Genomic DNA, 23815 nt, shown 5'->3' on the forward strand with positions numbered 1-23815 from the left:
TTATGTGTAAACATAGAAATTTATTTATATCAATAAATATATGAGCGTTAACTACTCTATCACAAAACAAATATAAATTAATAAAATGTAGTAATACCTTTCACACATAAAATGTTTTAAAACTTTTTATACCTAAATTTGTGTAAATGGTTGGACAATTATTCCATATTAGAAAAATATATTTCACACCATACATTCTACTTGCATCATTGTAAACTACATCTGACAGACTATTTAAAAATTCATATGTATATGTAATAACAATGATAATTGTAATGATTTTATGGTTCTGATCCTGCCTGGAATTAAATGTATATGATTTTAAAGAATGAAGATAATAACATCTGTCTGAACTTTTCTTTTTTTTTTCAATGTTTCATTTTAGTTAATAACAATGTTTTTCTGTTACAAATCATGATGTATTGTATTATGTGCACATGTCATGCTGCCCATCAAGGGCCCTTGATTGGAATAATACATATATTCTCATATTCTTATTCTATGTTGAAAAGAATGGAACCTGCACCAGTAAATTGTTACTTCTATATACAATATGTGTAATACATGTAAAACAATAAATAGATGCCTATTAATATCACAGAAAGCTTTAAGTCCTAAAACATGGATATAAATAAGTTTGAGCAATCAACAGGTTAATTTGGATCTACAAGTATTTCCTTTCATAGATTAAGCATAAAATGATCATCTTGAATACATTTCTTTGTTGGAAAACTGTTACTCTAAGACTAAATAAATGTCTAAGCATTTATAAAACTAAAATGTTCATTCATAAAAGCCAGCTAATCAAATAGTTATTCACACCATTAAAATTTTTAAAATAGCAACATACCAAAATGTTCAATTCGAAATTTTAACTTTTTTGAAGCAAACTGCACATACTACAAAATAGATTTTTAGGTAATCCTTCTTTTAATAAAAAAAATAATTTTCATCAGAATTAAGTGATGATATCTATCTATTGCTAATGTCTTCTGCTAATGTTTCACAATGAAGACATACTGTCTAATGCATGATAATGATTTTATTGAAACATCATTCATGGAGTGAAAGAGAAGGTCAGGATGTTTTTTAGTTTCTTTTCTTTCATTGTTTTTGCTTTTATTTATTTTGAACAGCTGGCAAAAGTAGTATTTAGTCAAAAAAAAACCATAGCCAAAACCAGGTGTTACAATAGTGTGCTAGTTCTTAGGGCCTTCTATGGAAAACTTAAAACAATAAATTTAACTTAAAAAGATCAGATTGTATGTCTGCAGTTTAGTAAATGAATACACTTTTCATTTCAATTGCCCATAAATAAAAAATCAGATAATATATGTCATAAAATTGAGAATGGAAATAGGGGAATGAACAACCCGACCATTGGATCTCGAGCAAGATAAGTCCATTTTATTATGCACAAGCACTAAATCCTAGAAATATATACAGATGAAAATGTTAAAATGTTAAAACATAGCTACTCTTAAATAAAGGTAAAAGTATTGATAAATTCATTACTTTACATGTTGGTAAGTGCTGAGACTCCATGTTTGTACCTTTGTGTAACTTTACAAACTAACTTAAATTATTAACTTATTTTAAAAAACGATCACTATTAGTGGAAACACTTTTAATCCTGAAATATTCACAATGAAGTTACATGTATGCCTTAAGCTATACTACGGAGTTTATAATGATCACTTTATAATTGGTTTTAGAATTCAACAGAACAATATATAATTTGAATTAAGAAATATTTTCAAAACTAATAATTGATATTTATTATGAAAATAACAAAAATATATAGTCAATTACAATTTGATTTAATTTTTATTTGTATTTTTACCTGAGTTTACCTGTTTAAATGTAATCAAAAGCTGCGTGCAAACGTAAAACATTTTAATCCCAAAATGCGTGCAAACGTAGTGCACCCGAGAAGACAATGTATATATTTCTGGTACTTAAAAACTAAGCTCTTTAATAGTGTTCGATTGCATATATTAATTAACTTGGCACTCTGTTCAAAATCAAATTAAAGACAAAACTTTTAAAAATTGATACAAGCTAAGAAAACTCAAATAACTGGTTTAGTTTAACAGAATATAAAACAATATATAAATATCACAGGCAAATATAAAACAACATTTTAACAAACAAAAAAACATGTTTACAAACTACTGGATTATTTTTCTGTACAAACAAATAAAATTGAAATTTGATAAAAGATAATAATGCATAGTCATGGTCTTTAATGACATTTCCTTGACATACAGGAAAACAGGGGTCAAGCATTAAAGTAAACACGATTCCATGAAGCCATTAATTCATATATACCTAACCCATCCCTGCTCTCAATTGGTCTCAACAACAAAAAAAACATAATACCCAGAAATAGTGTATGGAGAAAACAAATAAATGATGTGTTTCTGCCAGGTATATGTAGAATTTGTATATCAGACTCTTAAAATTGGATTGTTTGAAGCGTTCCATTGCAGGATTCAGCTATCCTGTTATTAACCTTCAACTTGAGTGGTTATGGAAGAGTTTCATAGTTATATCCAATATAAAGGAATCACATCAAGAATGTTTATCAAATACGTTTTTACAATTTTTTTTCACGATTGTTTTGGAAAGCTTTTAATTGTAGGATGTGAGTACACATATGAATCCTTTATTTTGGACTACCTCCTACCTCTTTTTCTGATAATTATTACACTAAATTTTTAAATGAGTGTTTTAAAATGAAAAAAAGCCTGAGGATCCAAAAAAAACCTTTAAAACAGAGAATAAATGGAGCATTGTCAGATTCTTGTACAAGTCTATAGTGAACAGAGTGTTTGTATTTCAATCAAATTGATATTATTTAGTCTTCCATTCACAACTATCATTGAGGGTAATTATGTATGTCACACTACACCAATCTAATTAACAAATAAGTCTCTAATAAGCACCAGGGACCTTCAAAAACGAAAACAAGTTCAGATCCCAGACTACATTATTTATAGAAAACAAGATATAAGTTTATCTGAAATAATTGTTGTAGTTATCAAGGAATCAAGGACTATACATGTGTATGGACAGGAAGGATCAATTGATGCAATGAAACTTTAAAAACTAAGAAACCTCTCGGTTTGAGAATAATTAGAATAAATAATTTAGATCATTAGTAAGTTGCTTCATGTCATTCTGATATTTAATGTGAACACAACTGGCATTAAAGCAAAACAACAGTTCATTTACTGTACAAAACACAATAGTCGATTTTGATTAAATTAAATGGAATAGAAAGGGATCAGGCAATAATTACATAAATCACTGCACACACTGAATTAAACACAAAAAAAGGAACATAATTTCTGGTGTTCTTAATTTTGAAGTCATGGTTAGGCCTAAATACTGGAGCCAGTGCTTACACCTCTCTGCACTTTCAGCACAAATTGAACAGAATACTTTGTGTGGTGTCAATAAACCTGTATCTGTCCATTGAAGCACAAAGATACAAGGTAAATTCAACAAATTAGTGTATATTAAGGGGTGGAATAAAAAAAATCCTTATTTTCCTATCAATCTTAATGTATAAAGGGGGCAGAAAAAATATATATAGTTGGAGTTATACAGACAACACAATGGCCATAAAAAACAAAACACATGCAATAGTGAAAAAACACTACATAGAAAACAAAAATTGAGGAACATATACGCTACCAAAAACTAATGTGCTCCAAGTGTAAGCAGTTCCTGATTCAATGATTGGTGATGTCACAATCAAGGGAATATGACTGGATTGTGATTGTGAAAAGTAGAACATAAGAAAAACAGAATCAAAATAAACAATTCAACAACCATAATGTGCATTGAGTAATTTGATTAAAAACTTGTCATGTAAAAGAGAGGTGAAAAATACAAAAGGGTCATTCAAAATGATAAGTAGAAAACTAGATATCATTGAGATGGGAGCCATCTCTGTGGGCCCCGTTGTGAATAATGTGCATTAAAAAATTGTATCTTTACCATAGGACATGGGTTTGTCAACTGAAATCAAAGTTTTTGATCTTGACCTTTGACCTAGGAAGTTGTAAATAAATTATGACACACCCTTTGGTGTTGGTTTATAAACATGTCAAGTATAAACTTTGAAATGATAACGGTTCTCAAGATATAGAGCGGACCTAGGAAGTTGTACATAAATTATGACATACCCTCTGATATTGGTTTATATACATTTCAGGTATAAACTTTGAAATCATAACGGTTCTCAAGATATAGAGCGGACATGGGGTTGTCAACTGAAACCAAAGTTTTTGACCTTGAACTTTGCCCTAGGCAGTCGTTCATAAATTATGACACACCCTCTGGTGTTGGTTCATATACAATGTCAAGTATAAACTTTGAAATCATAACGGTTCTCAAGATATAGAGCGGACACGATCTTCACCACAGAACACAGGGTTGTCAACTGAAACCAAAGTTTTTTTACCTTGACCTTTGACCTAGGAAGTTCAATACATCATGACACGCCCTCTGGTGGTGGTTAATAAACATGTAAAGTATAAAGTATGAAATCATAATGATTCTCTAGATATGGAGCGGACACAAAGTTAAAGTGTTACGGACGGACGGACGGACTGACCACTATAGGGCGACCCACCTAAAGGCGGGGCCCTAATAAACTTACAAGCCATGGCTATAAAAGAAAAAGACCAGCAGACAAACATTTCACAAAATACTACGTAGAAAACTAAAAACTGAGTAACACGAATCAATAATGTTTTCATACAGTAAATATTGTAGATGGACGGCATATTGATTTTGATAAACTAATAAGCTAAATAAGAAAATTTGAAATAACATGCATGCTATAAGCAATCTCATAAATAAATACACATTTACAACAACATATACCCTTCTTTTCAATTAAGTCAAAGCTGTAAAAATAAAATAGCAGTAACCACAATAACAGGGAAACATTATCATATTAAAGCTATTTGTATAAAAAAAATGTGTTAAGTTTACATAAAATGTGGATCAGATAAGTAAAACAACCTTTTAAAATGTATATTACAATAAAAGTATAAAAATTTTACATACACCACATAAAATAAACACAGTAATGATATGTGTGTTTGAATAGGCAAGTAAGCAACTCCAATTATGTAAGATTTTGTGTAGATTTTGTTGATGAAAAAAGTGCAATGGCAATTCTATTTATACGGGTATGATTCCTAAAATTATACATGTAGCATTGCTGGTGAAAAATTTAAATAAAATCTACTGAGATCTCTATAACTATTTGGAGGTATAATTTGAAACAGATCTATATTCAAAAGTAAAAGCATAAATATACTTTTAACTTCTTAAAAACATGGTCATCTTTCTTTTGTTTTTCAAAGATAATGCATTCATGACTTCAAAACAATTTCACTAAAAGTTAAAGGACTAGACAAGTTCCATTTCTTTTGTGTGCCAAATCTTTAACTTTAACTTTCCATCTTTTTGAACATTGGCTTCTTTCCCTTTACCATACAATGGAAAATCAAATGCTGCATCTTCTTTATATTTGTTTCTTTTTTCTGCTGACATAGATACTGTACACACGCCTAGAAAAGTGTCTCTTATAATGTTGTGATCCCATACCTATAGGATAAATTAGACAAATGTTTATATAACTGTGCATTGGAAAATTTCAAAAATTTAAGAAATCCTGCTTAAAACAACATCATTATCATAGGATTAAACATATTCTTTCTGGATATTACTGATAACGTAACTTATAAAACTAGACCAAAAAACAAAGAAAACGGTAATGCAGACTTTAAAATAAATGTGTTATTGATTAATTAATTGGTTCAGTTTTACCTAAAAAAATGTTCTAAGTTTTAACTTTTAAACATTTTTTTAAGTAGACCAATTATGACCTGATGAAATAGGTCTGGAACTCTTCTTAATGATTACGAAGTGTATTTGCTGTAAGACATTGTGTTTGTTACTCAACTGTTTGGTTAATATGTTAAGGGTATAAACTCTTGAACCTTATCTCAATCTCATGTGTTAGCATGGTGACATAAATAATACCATCAATATCATGTGACTTATTTGAATATTTTAAATCATTTTTTAATAAAAAATAAAAAAAAGATATGCCAGATAAGTAATTATATGTCCTGTTCTAAAAAAAAATTCTGTTAACATGAAAAATTTTAAAAAATCTATGAAACTTAAATCTAACAGGTATGAATTATTTGGTATTATATTGAGGGTACATCAATATTTTGTTCAGTCTGTGTAAAATACTGTACCTCTACAATAATATCTTTATCTGGCTTTTTATGATAAAATGTAAATCTCTCTCCCCAATCAGGACTTGTATTTTTCTTGACTACATTTGTGTGTTCTTTATAACCATCACATTTAATGATACAGAATGGATCAGAACCTGTAAAATCAAAATCAAATCAAACAAGTGAAACTGCGAGCTACTGCTCACTGATGATACCCCCGCCGCAAGTGGATAATATTAATAGTGTAAAAATATGCAAGTGTTCGGTAAACAGGAAGTTGTCGAGTGATGAATCTGAAAACGCATCACACGGTATAGCTGACTTATAAAAATCCTGAAACCAAATTTCAGAAATCCTTGTATTGTAGTTCCTGAGAAAAATGTGACGAAAATTTTTAACTTGGTTATTATGTGTAAAATCATACAAGTGTTCGGTAAACAGGAAGTAGTCGAGTGATGAATCTGAAAACGCATCACACGGTATAGCTGACTTATATAAATCCTGAAACCAAATTTCAGAAATCCTTGTATTGTAGTTCCTGAGAAAAATGTGACGAAAATTTTCAACTTGGCTATCATGTGTAAAATCAGACAAGTGTTCGGTAAACAGGAAGGTGTCGAGTGAAGAATCTGAAAACGCATCACACGGTATAGCTGACTAATATAAATCCTGAAACCAAATTTCAGAAATCCTTGTATTGTAGTTCCTGAGAAAAATGTGACGAAAATTTTCAACTTGGCTATCATGTGTAAAATCAGACAAGTGTTCGGTAAACAGGAAGTTGTCAAGTGATGAATCTGAAATCGCATCACACGGTATGGCTGACATATATAAATGTTGATACTAAATTACAGAAAGGGTGGATGTGTAGTTCCTGAGAAAAATGTGACGAAAGTTTCATGGGATGGACTGACTGATGGACGGACGGACGGACGGACGGACTGATGGACGGACGGACTGACAGACAGAGGTAAAACAGTATACCCCCCCTTTTTTAAAGCGGGGGTATAATTTAAAGCGGGGGTATAAAAAACAGTATACCCCCCCTTTTTTAAAGCGGGGTATAATAAGCTTTACTGAAATCAAAGATAAGTAAAAATACAACGTAAGCTCTCATTGAGCTATTGAACCAAACCTAATCTACTGAGTAGGTTGTACAAATAACAATATTAAATTCTCAAGATAAATTATATTAAGAAGGAAAAGCCCATTTTTGCAGGTAATCTTAAGAGTTGCTACAAAGATTCTACTATGAGCTCAAGAACTCACTGTCTTCAGTGAGCAATAAAAAAGAGACACCTACCTGTTATTGATTTTGCTATGAGATTTTTAAATGTTAATGTACACTGTAAAATAGGTCTATTTAAAACTATGTAGCTTTGTATATATATAGTTACTAAAATGAGTAAGTAAAATATTGTCTCAGACCTGAATAAATCCCCTCTGTTGGTGTTCTTCATGGATAGTTATTAAGTATATAGGTTAAGTTTCTGATTATTCTTTACACTGTTTTCGTTGACTATTTTTAAAAGTGGTTTTAAAGTTACAAAAATATTGAAATGAGAGTCAATTATAAACAAGTCAATTATATTGAAAAAACGTATTGTGGAAAATGCATCTCCTACATGGTCCTTTAGTGGTTAAATGTTTCACACTCACAAATATAGTGAAAACAATGCATTGGACATCCATTAAAGATGAATACAGTTATGTCCGTGAACATTTGTCATATTTGACAAATATGTATCACATTTTTTGGTGAAATACAGCATATTTTGGGGAATATGCACTTTCAGAACAGATAGAGCTTTAGAGCACCTCCAACTTAAACATAAATCAATATATTGTTTTTCATTCATCTATAATTCAGTAAAACCATACAGCCTCAGAAATTAGAGGGTTAAGAAAGGCCATTTTTTAACTCTTATATTTGGAGAAAAAAAAACCATTGATAAATCTATCAAAAAAGATCCCTCTGATACACACTTAATTCAATATCACTATTATAGAGGTGTTTGACAAAGCTAACCCTAAAAAGTTCTTTTGTCATAAGAAGTCATTTAAAAATATGTTGATTCATGTAAAAATCTAATTTTGAGGTAAAGCTGTGCCTAAATCCACCTTATTTTGACAAAAACATTTATTACATCATAATGACATCACATCTGATTATTCTGAATTAAAGTTTTCAGATTATCATCCTATTCAATAAAATTGACATAATTTTGGGATGCAAGACAAGCTTTAATATTTTAACAAATTCAGAAGGCAGATAATACGAGTTATCTACATTCATATCCATAGATATGGGTATTTTAACACCCTTAAGTACCCCAGTACACCCTTAGGCGTAGCCAAAGGGTGTACAGGGTACTGAAGGGTGTTAAAATACCCATATCTAAGGATATGAACGTAGATAACGAATTTATCCCCGGTCTTAGGCCGAATCGAGCGAGTTTTATGGAAATTCCGGTACAAAGTGTAAAGTGAAAACAACATTTTTTTTCATTATCTAAAAAAGTTTGATTGAAATTTGGAAATTTTACATATTTTTTACGGTAGAACCCTACAGGTAGCCAAATATAAGATGTTTTTAATACGGAGACAGAGAAATTAGATTGAGTCAAATTTGGCGCTCAATGTTGCGAGAGTTACGTCATAGACGGTGTGACGTTAACGTGGGTCATTTGCATAGCTAGGTCAGTAGTCCCATTCCTAGACAATGTGGCAGTCAAGTGATGCATTTAATAAAATGAGTGTAAATAATCGGCATAATAGGACAAAATCGTTAATGAATTAAATATTTAATTATAAACATCAAGGATTATCTAAAGAATTCAATATTTCACAAGGAACAACCATGGAACTAAGGAAAACTTGCGTGAAGTTCCCTGGGAGAATGGTTAGCAACGTCCGGGTATATGGGTTAGCAACACCCAGGGGCTATGGGTTTTGTAATGACGTGTGTTAACCAATCAAAACCCTAGATATATACTAAGCCGGGGATAATGGCTCTTATACCATCTTTTTCAATATAGTATAGATCATACATATCATGCAGTAATAGTATATATCTGTGACATTTCACAAGACAAACTTACTGCCTAACTTATCTACAGCTTTCAATCCCCTTGCAGAAATAACAGTAATCTGTGTAGCAGCTATCTTTGGCTTACATATAAATCCACATTTAGGTGATTGTGGCTCTTCATATAATAACTCTCTGTAAAAGATAAAATTTAATTCTTTACATGTGGAACAGTACAGAAATTTAAAAAAAAATCTATATCATTAAAAGGAGATAATTTCCTTGTGCTTGATTAAAGTATTGTATCAATGAGGAAATCATATGATTCAACCGCACAATTTCGGCACAGGGATAACTGATTTCACTTTAACATCAAAGATCTAGCAATTCAAAAATATACTGAAAAATATATTGTTGAAAAAAATGTCAACAAAATTAATATGAGAAACAATTAGCCCTACAGAGCCAAGCATTTCCCTGTAATTGTAACATATCAGAACATATGGTATACTCTTTTTAATCTTGGCCTTTCACCATTAAAAATCTCATGAATTAAAGGGCAATAAGAATATGACCATAGTACACAGAAGCCCCACTCTCTCTATCATTTTCTATGTTCAGTAGACCATGAAAACCAGATAAAAAAATCTAATTTGGCAGAAAAATTAGAAAGATCATAGGGAACATGTGTACTAAGTTTCAAGTTGATTGGACTTCAACTTCATCAAAAACTACGACAGACCAAAAAAACATAATGCCCATAAATGGGACATAAAAACCATGCTCACTGGCACTCATACCACATCTTCCTATATCTATCTCTCATTTGTCCAAATTATGATAATTGTGAGAAATGTAACATTGAAATCAGCTAGTCAATACTTACTATAGATACTACCACTTACTTGAAATTTGTGTTTCCACTGGAGTATAATCTCAATGCGTAATGGGACTCACTCCCCTCATCAAATGTAGAGGGAATAACACAGTAACGACCTTTCTTTATCTGTATCCTTGACAACAAACTTCGTGCTGAGGTATATGTACTCTGATGTACTATCTTCATCATATCATGTATTCTGAACTCTCTGTTTTCATCTACCTAATTAACATAAAAACAATTTTAAAATGGAAAACTCAACTGATATTTGTATCTTATACTTTCTAAAATTCTTGTTTGTTAGCAGCTTTTTCTAAAAGTTTTTTTCCAAACTTTATTATTGCATTCTTTTATACCAGATCATGATATACTTATAGAACGAACATTTTACATGAACTGACATCATTCATATAATAAAGGGAGATAATATTCAAAAGGTCAATATATTTATATATAATTACATTAGATGTATGTTTCATTATAATACTTTATTCTGATTGGCCAACTTCACATCACGTGTTATTCCTTAAGCAATTGTATCACTCAATAAAACTTATCATTCATGATAACACGTGATTCCACAATAAAGTGCACAGGTGAATTAAATAATTTTTTTTTATAAAATTCGTGTTTTCATGATCATAGCTAAAAAATGTAATTATAAGTATTGAATGCTTCTTTTTGTAACTTCATGGGGTTGTAAAAGCGTTGACCGTGCGCACATTTTTAGAATGAAGCCCTTCCGCGCTTCATACAAAATGTACTTCGGTCAATGCTTTTACACCCCAATGAAGTTACAAAAAGAAGCATTCAATTCTTAAATAAGGAGTCTGATGTACAGTAGTTGTCGTAAGTTTATGTAATTTATTTGTGTTTCTCGTTTTTTTATATAGATTATTCCGTTGGTTTTTCCGTTTGAATGGTTTTACACTAGTTATTTTGGGTCCCTTTATAGCTTGTTGTTCAGTGCGAGCCAAGGCTCAGTGTTGAAGGCCGTACCTTGACCTACACTGGAGTTTTATAAATTGTTATTTGGATTGAGAGTTGTCTCATTGGCACTCATACCACATCTTCCTATATCAATATGAATGTAGTATAGAATTTCATATGAACGGTTCCTTATCTATAGTATTTTACCTTAATCAACACAGCTCCAACTGATTCATTTTTGCCTCCTTTATCTTTATCTAATCGACTTTTATCTTCTTGTTCTAGGGAAATCCATAAATCATCTTCCTGTCCTTTAATGTCAAACACATACTGAAAACAATATAATGATACACAATTATTATACCTCAGCCTGTGTTTCTGTGTTCTGTTTATAAAAATATATATAGATCTTCATATACATTTATCAATTCCTTTATTTTATTACTGATGAAGTTTGATGCTATAACCAGATCGTCTTATGATCAAATGTTGATTCTAACTATTTTCTTACTGTACCGTATGGAAATGTTTAAATGTAATGTATTTCATTTGTCTTCTATTGAATGCACCATGCATGTATGATGTATTTCATTTTTTTTCTCTCTATTTGAAAAGTTTTTGAAGGCCTCAGAGAAGAAAGGTTAAATGTCATTGTTAAATGAGTTCCCATTATTCAATGCATTTTTTCATTTACTATAATTATTTTATGAACATCTAAGGCAGATATTAAACTATTTCCATTATGTTTTAACTATAAACGCTTTACTGTAAAAACATTAGTTTTCATGGTTTTGTTTTTAAATTTGGTTTCATGGGGATACATTTTTGTGGTTTCCAGTTTGTGAGAGCAATATTCTCTTAAGGCCACACCAATTTAATTCCTTGTTCGACGGACCCGCCCGCACCTATTTTTTTCAAAGCAGAATTTTTTAAATTTTTTTATATTCCCTTTTCCCGCATCCGGAAATGTAATCGTGTCCATTTCCCGCACCGTTTGTTTTTGTAAATATTATAAACAGATATTTGCACTTGTTTTTATAATCACAATCTAACATGTATTTATAACGATTTTAAACATATAAGCACCCAAGTACACTGTGTCAATGTCTGTGATAATATTTGATTCAGCATGAAACCCATTTATCCCAAATGGGAGTGCTCCGATATCAATAGAAAACAGAAGAAAATACCTGTACAGAACAAAACATTGGTTTCCTTCCCCTTACTTAGATTCCCTATCAAAATATGTTCGTTGTTAGAAATAAACTTCAAAGAACTTCGGAAAGAAATGCCTTCAACTGCAATATGCTGGCGATACAAAACTATCCATACCCCCCTGCATATTTGTGCACCTGTCCTGATTGATTCAGGGGCCTGTTGTTCAGCAGTTAGATATCGTTCGTTGATGTTCATAAATATTATTTGGTATTTTCCCGTTTGCATATATATATATATAAATTAGATCGTTGGTTTTCCTGTTCAAATTGTGTACACTTATAATTTTGGGGTCCCTTATAGCTTGCTGTTTGGTCTGGGTCAAAGCTCTGCTGTACGTTCTATGACCTGTATTTGCTATTATCCCTCAGAAGGGCACATATGGGGTCATTTTACTGTAGTAAAAAAGAAACTTGAAGAAATACCAAGGATTTGCAAAGTGTTAAGTACTATACAAATCCTTTGAAGAACTTAAAAAAATTAACTAAAAGAGAGGAGAAATACATCATATTTAAATAATTTTAAACAACATTACTATATTCTTAAAGAGAATTATTTATGATATTATTTATTTTGAATAATATTAAAGTAAATGTGTTAACATGGCCTAAGTCCAGGAATATTACAAAATTCTTGGGCATGTTTTGACCATTTAATACCAGATAGATATATAGTTCTTTGGGAAAATATGAGCTCTTTTGTACTAAAAAGTTTTATTTACAAAAAATATACTGTAACTTATATTGACCCCTCATAAAAAGGATATTTGTAAAATTGAGGGGTTGTTCCCAACCTGATTATGACTTGGATGGAGAATTGTCTCATTAATTGGCACACATACATCTACCAAATCTAATTATTCAATTATTTATTTGGTGAACAGGGAAAAATACTTCATAAATTAAAAAAATGTCAAAGTACAAGTGATAAATCAAGTTTTAATATTGTCAAAACCTACTATTTTATGTTTACAAAAAAAAAATATAATCGCTCGCCTTTACTTTTGAAGCTTCGCCTCAAAAATTTGCAAAATAAATATTTTTTTATTAAAATTTTTAAATCGCTCGCTCGCCCCAATTTTTGGAGTCCAAAAATCCGTAGAACAAGAAATTAAATTGGTGTGGCCTAAGAATAACATTTTGTTGAATATTATCTATTCACTAAAAAAAAATCAAATCCTCTATGAAAATTTCTGCTTTTTATTTTCCAATCAAAATTTTTACTCAAATTTGTGGTCCTTAAAGAAGACAAAAAATCTCAAATGAAGGTAAACAGCTGGGCTTTTTATTCATTACTGAATATAAACAAAATCCAGTTGAAAACACTTCTGTCAAAATGAATTTTCAAAGAGATAACGATACAGATGTATTTACACTTTTATGCAAATTATCTGCCCTTACTTAAAACCACATGCAAGTGCCCTATATAAATATTGCATCAAAATTCAAAACATTTGATGTCATGTAAATCTAAAAGTGACTGTTGCACGATTTTAAAAGGATTTTGGAGACAGACTAGGGTTATTTAGAGACAAAATATATGAAAATAAACATCATTCTGAATACCAAACAGTTTAAATATGCCTATGAAGTTAACACAATATGTTTCTAGAGAATTAAAATCATATCTACCTGAGGATTTTTAAGAAAGTTTGGAGAACTTGCTGATCCACCACATCTATCTGGCTTTTTCCACTGACCAACACCTACTGCTTCTGACCACGTCTTTGACAGAGAGAAGAAAGAGGTGTTCATTACATGGCAAATATCCACATGGTTAAAATACTTCACAAAATCTTCGTATGACATCCTGCAATGTTAATAACCAATTAATTGATTGAAATAATTAAGTGATACTTAGTGAATTATATTAAACTGTTTTAGTTCTTATGTTAATGACTGTTCTGTAAATTTGTTTAAATAAGATAAAGGGGTTTGGTGCCATATCAAACATCTGATGGTATAGTACCTATTTTTCTCCTGTTTTCCTATGTTTGTACAGAGTTAGATGTATTATAAATATTTTGTACTTGTTGAATGGATTGCTTCCTTATCCATTTTTCTGAAAGAATTTTTGACATTCAGTCTTGGATAGTTTAGTGCATGTATTATAATTCTTCTACATTTAGATGCACTTATATATTCCCACTTTATATATATATTTAACAATAATGCAATTTTGAATGCTTCCATAATAATTTTATACATGATTACCAAAATTCACCATTGTCTTCTACTGTTAGTCCAATATCTTTTTTCTGTCCAGAACTGACCTTTTTCCACTCTGCTGACCTGTAAAATTATAAAGCAAAAACATCTGACAACCTTTGCTGTGAACAAAACTCTTTAGTTCAATAAATTATTTACAATGTTTAAAGAAAGTCAAAGGCTGACAAAACTGACATAGATGCAATGAAGAACTATTTTGTTAGGGAAAATGCTTACCAGCCTAGATTAACATTAAAACATTTTCTTATAACATAAAAACTAGTGTTAATCAGTTCTTTAATAAAACATTGAATTAAATTGTTATATTTTTTACAAATGTTATATATACGCTTCATATGAAGTCATTAAATGTAATTGACTAATTGGATATCCTGCATTTTTCATGCTTTATCCTTAAAAAAAAATGAATTCTTAAAACACCTAACAAAATTATTGAAAGCTGTCATTTTGAATACACAAAAAATATCATGGTGTAAATGCTGAGAAATAAATATTATTATTAATGAGGAAAAAAATATGAATAAAAAGTACCCATCACTCCAAGCTCCCTTCCACTCTGTGCCACCCCAAGGATTTCTACATCGCACCATATGTATTCTTTCTGCATTGAAGACAGAGAAGAGTCCTGTTCCTAGTTTTATGTCCCTGACAGCCGTTACACTGTAAGCATGTCCCTTCACTAAACCTACATCTAACTCTGCTTCCATTTCATTGGCTGATGCCTGTCAATAAATTAATGTAGGATTTTAATAACTCAATATTGCTAAAATGTATCTTTCAAAATTAGTTTTTTATGCTGTATAAATAAAAAACTGGCAATTTAGTTTCAGATCAATCTGCATATAAGAATATGTACTGACTAAAATTGATAATAAAGATACACATTACCAATTTTCAATTACCAAAAACTTCAAAAAATCACTCACTATAAAACATTATCATCAAAAAATAAAAATAAAATTGTCTATCCAAGCTTTGCTTACAAGGATGTGAAAACACTACATTTCAATTTCATTACACAAGCCAATGAATTTCCAGCCTTCAAACTTTTTGAAATGTGTATCCCTTGACAAAACCAGAGAATCAAAAGAGGTGTTTAAAACAGTATAGCACAGAGCTTTTTCAGATCTTTATGATCAAAGCTTGGACAGAGAATCTGAATTTTCATTATGATTGCCTGACCACTTACAGCAATGGAGGCACTCATTAGAGATCTCTGTTCTACAGATTCATGTAAAATATCAAACAATTCCAATTTCTGTGCTTCAGTTTTATAGGTATCTAAACTTAGAAGTTCTCCAACACCTCCTGTTATATCAACTAAAGCATCTCTTGGTCGTCCTGCCACCAGGGACTCATAGTTTCCAAATAACCTTCAAAATAAATTAAGATTTTATTTCATGTTATTCTATGTGAAACATTCTAAGATATAAAGCAAAAATAACACTAAGTCAGACTAAAACAAACAATAAGGGGCAAGTGATGTATTGATGATCAATATACATCCACAAAGTCAAACTCAAACTACTTTTTTCTCATTTCCTCTGGTATTAAAAATGTTGACCATGTTTTAAAAATCTAATGTTGACTGTTTCCTATATAAATTTGTCACTTATAATTTTGTGCAATGTTAATTGATATGATTTTAAACTTGAATCAATGTACTGCAAAAATGAACTTAAACTTTAGCTAAAATCCAGCAGATATTGGTAACCTAACAAAATCTGATAAAAAATTTGAAACATACTTTGCATAAGCTTTTTCAAGCAGAGCTGACCAGAATTCATTTCTTGCTTTAGACTGTACAAAGATAAGACGACCTCCTTTTGTTGGTAAGTAATCATCTATAACAACATCTGTCCAGGTCCCACATCTCCAAAATCTAAAGTGAAATATACCACTATATTTGTTGTCTTCTGACCACTCTTGTTTATCTATGTCTGGAACTACCTACAACATATGTGTATATAAAAATAAGGAGGTGTGGTGATTGACAATGAGACAACTATTTTTAATGATGTGGATGAAACTGTACAGCCTTCAACAATTAGAATACAGTGCTGCTTCATGAGCATTTCATGAAAATTGGTGAAGTAGGTATACCATATTATGTTCCTTAAAGGGGGTATAAAAACCCATACAGTATACATGTAGTTGGCTATATAAGGCCCTGATATGTATATACATCACAGTGAAAAAGTTTTGGACTAAATATTTATGATAATACTTAATGTTTTAAATGTCCAAAGGTCTAAAATAATATTCAGGGCTATTCCTTATATTCTATCAGTGAGAAATACTAGAATTTGTAACTGCATGCTCAAATAGCTTAGCCTTTATTTTCCTAAGTTCTAAACTTAATATCAAAATAAATACCCTGTCTATATATAAAACAAAAGCTTACCTTTGTTAAAAGTTTTCTATCAGCTGTAAGACAAGCACAAGCTGCAACAAACCAGCAATTACCCAGACTTCCTTGTGAAAAATCATCAAAACTGGCTCCTTCCACAAAAAATTTGGGATCATGGGAAATTTCCTGAAAAATACCATGAAAGAAAATATAAATTTAAATCTATATTTGTATGTTACAGCAAAAAAAGATTAATTTATAACATTTGTAATAAGAAAACTTTAACACTTAAGTATACAAATAAACAAATAGTAAACAATTCTTTTTATCTGTTCATGAACACAGTTCTATGGAAAAAGAGGGGGTTGCGATCTCACAAAATATGCTTTATAAACATCATCCTCCTATTTTAGGGCCTGTCCTTAAGCCTTTGTAAGTCTTGTGTACTTATTAATTTTGCTTCATTTGTATGTTTTGGAGTTCAGTGTGGGATATATACATTTTGCCTAACAAGTGAACATTATTATAAAGGGGACAGCTGAGGCCCACCCCAGGTGCAACATTTTCTCATTGTTGTCAGGACTGATGTCAACTCATGCAATAATAACTGACTAAAGAAAACACACCAGATACAAATATAGTTGCTTCAACCAGTAAGTCGTTAAAGTTTAAGTGTGAACAGGGCTAAGAACAAGGCCATTTGCTTAAGACTCAGGTTGATAAAACCGTTTGTTTTTGACTGGTTTACAAGGTTCAATCATACATGTCATAATGTTAATAAAAAAGGATTAAGATACATATAAGATTGGTTACAGATAATACTTAATATGAATGAAGCACCACTCATCACTTTCTTTGGCATTAGTCAAACAAATTCCAAATTATTCAAATGATTTCTTTTTCTTTATACTTACACCTGGTCTTTTCCACACTATATCCTTTTCAACTTTGCTGTAGAACAATGATTTACTGTCAGGGGGGAATACTGGATCAACAAACAATTCTCCTTTACTAATGCATTGCTTTTTAAGTTTGTTATAATGCTGGTCTTTATATGGAACTGCAGAATCAAACAAACCCAACACCATGCTAAAAAATAGGAGAAAATATATAGTAAATCTAGATGCACAAACTATTTTCCAATCAACAAGACAACAACATGATCAATTGATTTGAAATGTGGCTATACAATTATCTGCATCTTGTACATAAATGTATAGTTAATAAGTTTCATTACAAACTCCTTTAATAAACTGAACATCCATTACTCACTGGGAAAAGTCACTTCTAATGTGAAAACTTTACTCATACAAGCATGATACATGATATATACATGTACCAAGCATATAGTTTTCAATAACAATTAATTATTACATATGACATATATATATATATTTGTTTTATTGATTTAAAGTTACATGTAATTGAACATTTGTGTATAAATTATTTACAAATTTATATACATGTGCTCAATTATTAATACCTCTAAAAATGATCCTATTAAACAGATATAACATGTATAATAGGACCAAAAATCAGGGGTACAAGGAAAACAGATTATCAATCAAAGAATATTCCTTTATTTTTTAGTAACTTTGAGCAAAACTTTTATTATTTAATTTTCAGAACTCGATCAGTCCTCAATTAAATAAACAGCACATCATGTACATTAATGTAGTAGTTATGAACAGGTGAAATTGTTGAAAGGCAATATATTAAGTCCCTCGATTATTATTCAGATTGGGCTAATCATTCTGTCAAATTATATATTTATAAACATACATGTATGTCTGCCTATGTGAAGTGACAACTGCAAATTATACCTTGTCCATCAAATTTCTTATGATTAAGAAATACGTCAACGAGGCCTTAGAATATGTATAAAGTGCCTAGAAAATCAACCTAACGACGTCTGAGTCAGTGACGACTCAGAAGAACTTATAAATATAATTATTTTCTGTGACTGTATATCACATTAATTAGTAGGATCCTTTACTATAGATAATTTAGCTGATCTGTAACAATAACATCTTCATGCCTTATATATCATGTACTGTAGTACGCCGCTAGATCAAAACTGACGAGGAAAGGTAACACACGGCCAGCGAAAGCTCTTTTTTGAGAGCCCAGGTGGTCGTGTGGTCTAGCGGGACGGCTGCAGTGCAGGCGATTTGGTGTCACGATATCACAGTAGCATGGGTTCGAATCCCGGCGAGGGAAGAACCAAAAATTTGCAAAAGCAAATTTACAGATCTAACATTGTTGGGTTGATGTTTAGACGAGTTGTATATATATTTGTCCTGCATAACAGCTGATGTTTCACCATATACTTTGATATACATGTACAATGTAAACAATGTCATACCATCTGTTCCTGTTGGAACAATTATTCTACATACCATTTATTCTGTAAGGGACATATACTTTTATATTTATTCCAGAATGCTTTCTCCTATTGGTACTTATATTATGAAGGAACTTCTATTCTGTGACAATACAAAAGGGTTATAATAGACATTATCACTATTTGGAAATCTGTGCCGCTTGACCCGAGAATCTGCAACTCTTAAAACTATTGACTTCATACACTTTTACATTGTGGCAACAGATGTTTTCTATTATGACCTGCAAATTTAACTGGAATCATTGTGTTGTCCAGTTATGACGGACAAAAAGCGATAAAGTGTATAAACCTTTTGGTCTACACATATTAATAGCCCAAATCTTGTATTATAAAGTCAGGAATCCTCAACCTTTGCTAGTTTTTTGTGGTTTTTTTTTTCAAAATTAGGTTCATTTACATGTACAAAAATGTATATGTTTTGGAGTAAAGTGTGTCATCTTTTTCCCTGAACTGGTTTACATACTTGTTTAGAACTTTTGAAAATCTCCATGAGGGATTTAGTGCGCGACCAGATTTTAAGGGTTACAAATTTTGCAGCGATTTTGTGTGCACTGTTTTTTACTCTTGAAATAGTCTCATACGTCCTCTTTCTTCTTTTGTTATACTGATGATGAGCTTATAGTTATAAGCCTTGATTTTTTTTATTTGCATGATTCTTTTATTGTGTTGATTAATTGACAAAATTAATACTTAAGAATATAGAAATAATGAATAAATTGAAGACCCCCTTTTCACCCTCCAAAGACCTTCTATCTTTGCACCATGACTCAAATGACATAAACCAAAATGTCCTAAAGTTAGGCAGCAACCATTTGATTTTCTAAGGGGTAGATTTTTTTTCCAGACAAACTTTTTTTTTCAGCGAAGAACAATCTATTTTTGGGCAACAAGTCAAAAACATTTTTTCTTCTTTCAATTTAAGCATTACGTATAGTGGTAGCTGAGGGTGAAACAAACATTTTTTTTTCTCAGGGTCAAAAAGAAACATTTTTTTCTCCAACAACTGGAAACAAACTTCCTTTTCCAAAAAGATCCATTTGAGGATTGTTTATATGACCCATCAGGTATTTTGATTACACGAAGCAACAATTTATGACACCTGTTGCGACCATTGGTTAGCGTAGGATCTTAACCTCTCATAAATATGCATGTCTACAGGTAAAATTATAGATAATCGAAATTGACCAGAAAAACTTCAAGATTGGTAACCAATAAATGTTCGGGTATATTTTGACTTGTTTCACGATCCTGATATCGGGATTAAACAATCCTCAAATGGATCTTTTTGGAAAAGGAAGTTTGTTTCCAGTTGTTAGAGAAAAAAATGTTTCTTTTAGATCCTTTCCCCGGCGAGAAGAAATTCATGACTTCATGAACTATCATGAATGGTTCGTGAATGTTCATGAATGGTACATGAAAATTCATAAATAATTCATAAATGAAGGTTCATGAATCTAATTCATGAACTGTTCATTAAAAGTATTTTATGAATGTTCATGAAGTTTTGATGAATCACTAGCTGCTCATAAAAATTCATGAAATGTTCATTAAAAGTATTTATGAATGTTCATGAAGTTTTGATGAATCACTAGGTGTAACATTTATAACTTACATCACACGTATAAATGAGTATCATAGGTACCGTTTCGACCGTTCAGAGTAGAACATTTTACATAATTATTCGTGAAATATCATAAATGTATGGTGTTTTTATTTTTTTATTCCTGCAAAATAAAAAAATAAAATAAGATGAAATAGAAGTTGTAGCTGTATTTTAAGATAGATATTATATACAAAACTAAAATTTTAAAAGGAAAACGTATATTTTAATGAAAGTGAAATACATTTTCAAAACATTTTCAAACACCCATATTAAGGGGAAGTAACTCTTGTGATTTTAAATTTCTACAAACCGGCAAACCCCGCAAATCGGCTGTTTCCGTAGTCCAACGGTCGACCGATTTTGAGAAGTTCACTGAAATACCATAACAGGGACGAATCAACTTCGGGCCGATATTATATGGGACGAGATTGACACCTTGACTTAAACGCACTTGCAAATATGACGTCATATGATTACGCTGGATAACAAAAATGGAGAATCCAAACGCAGATGTTTTCAGATAAGTATTTGATTTAACATATAATGATTATGAAATACAATTTGTTGAGGCAATATAAAACATTTAGGATTTTAATCTGAGCAAAACATCAGAAAGTTTAGGCAGACAATAAATTAATGAAGAATGATAAATTGATATATTGTTGTCACATTCATAACAGACATATCGTAATCTGACATGTAAATGGTACATGGGTATATATGATAATCTGATATGTAGAAATTAAATTGTGTGAATAATATTCATCGTAAATTAAATTGGTGAAACGTTAATAATAATTTAAGTCGCCAGTTTCATCTTCAAGGGATAAAGAGGGGGGGGGGGGGGGTACTAAATTTGAGTTTAACTTAAACTTCCAATGCAATTTAAGATGCATAATGCTGTTTCTATTGAATGTATTGCTTCATACAATCATTACCTCTTGAACAATTGATTCTTTGTGGATATTTTTGTACTTTTAGGGGATTAAATATGAGCTGCCAGCAATGATATGAAACAGATTTTATGCAGACTCCATTTTAATACCTTTATTCAGCAATTATTGTTGGAAATACAGAGACAGCAAGTTTTGAATTACAGAAAGGAAGAGAAGTTTATATATCACACATAATTTTTATATTAGTTAATCAGTTTGTGGATTTACCAGTGATAATTCCAGTGGAATCTACTGGAACAATTCATGAACAAGAAAGGTTCATGAACATTTAAGTGTTCATGAACTTCAATGTTCATGAACAATTTATGAACAAAGTTCATGAACAATTCATGAACAAGAAAGGGTTCATGATCATTGTTGTTCATGAACATTTAAATGCTCATGAACCTTTCTTGTTCATGAATTGTTCATGAACATTAAAGTTCATGAACATTACTGTCGATTTTCAGTTCATGAATTGCTCATCAAATGTTCATGAAGATATGATGAACTGTTCATGAAATCTGTTCATGAACAGTTCATGAAATGTTCATGCATATTCATGAATTATTCATTATCATCTCACAGGGGTTATCATAGGATTTTCGTCTTTCCTCTACCAGGAATACAGCTGGGCATTTAGCGGTATCGGTTTGGATTCCAAGTATGTCCTCTCCGGTTTCCCGTTCGTTGTCTAGGCATTTGTGCGGCATCCGAGGTGACCTTATCCTTTATTTTGTATATAATGTTTTTTCATATTATGCATTTTTTATATTTTTGAGGATGAGCGAGTCAGGTGAGTGGAAGTGTTCGTATGCTTTATTACATTGTACTTATTGTTTTGGGGAAGGTTAACTTTCTGGTAGTAAGACCTGTCACGGCCAGGCTGGGAAACTGGATAGGCAAATGCTCACATTAAATCTGTATCGATACAGTGTGTTAAATGTCTTCCTTTTTACACCATAACCCATGGTGGTGCTTCTACTAAAGGAGGGAGATACAGAACATACATACATACACTGCCAAATCAGATAAGTCAATGTTCATGATGTTAGTTGTCATGCAGGTCTGCAAACAAAAAGTAAGAAAACAACTATGTGAGAAAGGGGCCTTCTTTAGAGTTCATGAACAAAATTTGCCTTAGATCTTGTACCATCCGGATCCAGCTCTTACTCTTACATGTAGTTACAACATTTCATAGTTCATAGTTTTAGTTTTACTGTTAGTTATTGAAAAACAGGCTGCATGCATGATCATTGCAAGTGCTTGCATTAATTTTTCCTTTTCAAAACAAATAGTAAATTAGTATTACGTGATGTGTTAATCTATTCTCTGTTTTTAGTGACCATTTGACCCGATTCTAAATGATAACCTGCGCATCAATTCTTTTGTTTACATGCAACCATGCAACAGGCGATAGTTCAGCCACCAAGGGAAGTAATTTTGATAAAATATGTAAAGTGTGGGAAGCACTAATGACAGGACGATTGCCCGGATAGTGACAGGACGGTTGACCGGACGAGATATAAATAGTCATAACTTTTTTGTTATTCGGTAGATTTGTTTAATATTTGTAGACATTAAAGATATTAAAATACATTTTATAAAAATCAAAGAAAATAAGTGAAAAAAACTATTTTTGAGCAAATAAAGTTGACCGGACGGTATTCACAATCGCCGTTATACGCTATACATATATTCAACTGGTCGGCAACACGTGTTAATATCTCTTTTGTTTTACAATATTTGTCAAAATAATTCAGGAATCTGTGAGAATAATAAATATTGGATACGAAAATATAACCTTTAAAGTAAAAAAAAAATGTTTTTCTCCATAAAAATTTGACCGGACGGTATTCACATTCGCCGATGTACGCGTGAATTATATTGAACTGATCAAAAAAAGTGTTAATATCTTATTTGTTTTACAATATTTTTACACGAAACTAAGCAATCTACGAGATCAA

General features: G+C 31.1%; 1 protein-coding gene across 2 annotated transcripts; it reads right to left on the bottom strand.

Moving 5' to 3' along the window:
* On the bottom strand, nt 1-23290 carry LOC143067472 (calpain-5-like). Of its 2 annotated transcripts, none has more exons than XM_076240770.1 (13): nt 23221-23290; nt 17821-17995; nt 16961-17092; nt 16304-16506; nt 15746-15929; nt 15088-15278; nt 14542-14619; nt 13960-14137; nt 11321-11443; nt 10209-10405; nt 9377-9498; nt 6294-6430; nt 1-5631 (listed from the first exon to the last, which is right to left on the bottom strand). In XM_076240770.1, exons 1-13 carry the CDS (start codon nt 23226-23228, stop codon nt 5434-5436), a joined length of 1926 nt encoding a protein of 641 aa, XP_076096885.1. In that variant the 5' UTR covers nt 23229-23290; the 3' UTR covers nt 1-5433. The 2 variants fall into 2 exon arrangements, with proteins under 2 accessions (XP_076096885.1, XP_076096886.1); XM_076240771.1 differs by having other exon boundaries at nt 23161-23288.
* Between the last annotated feature and the right edge of the window lie 525 nt (nt 23291-23815).

The sequence above is a fragment of the Mytilus galloprovincialis genome, chromosome 3 (genome assembly GCF_965363235.1).
Source record: "Mytilus galloprovincialis chromosome 3, xbMytGall1.hap1.1, whole genome shotgun sequence".
Taxonomy (NCBI): domain Eukaryota; kingdom Metazoa; phylum Mollusca; class Bivalvia; order Mytilida; family Mytilidae; genus Mytilus; species Mytilus galloprovincialis.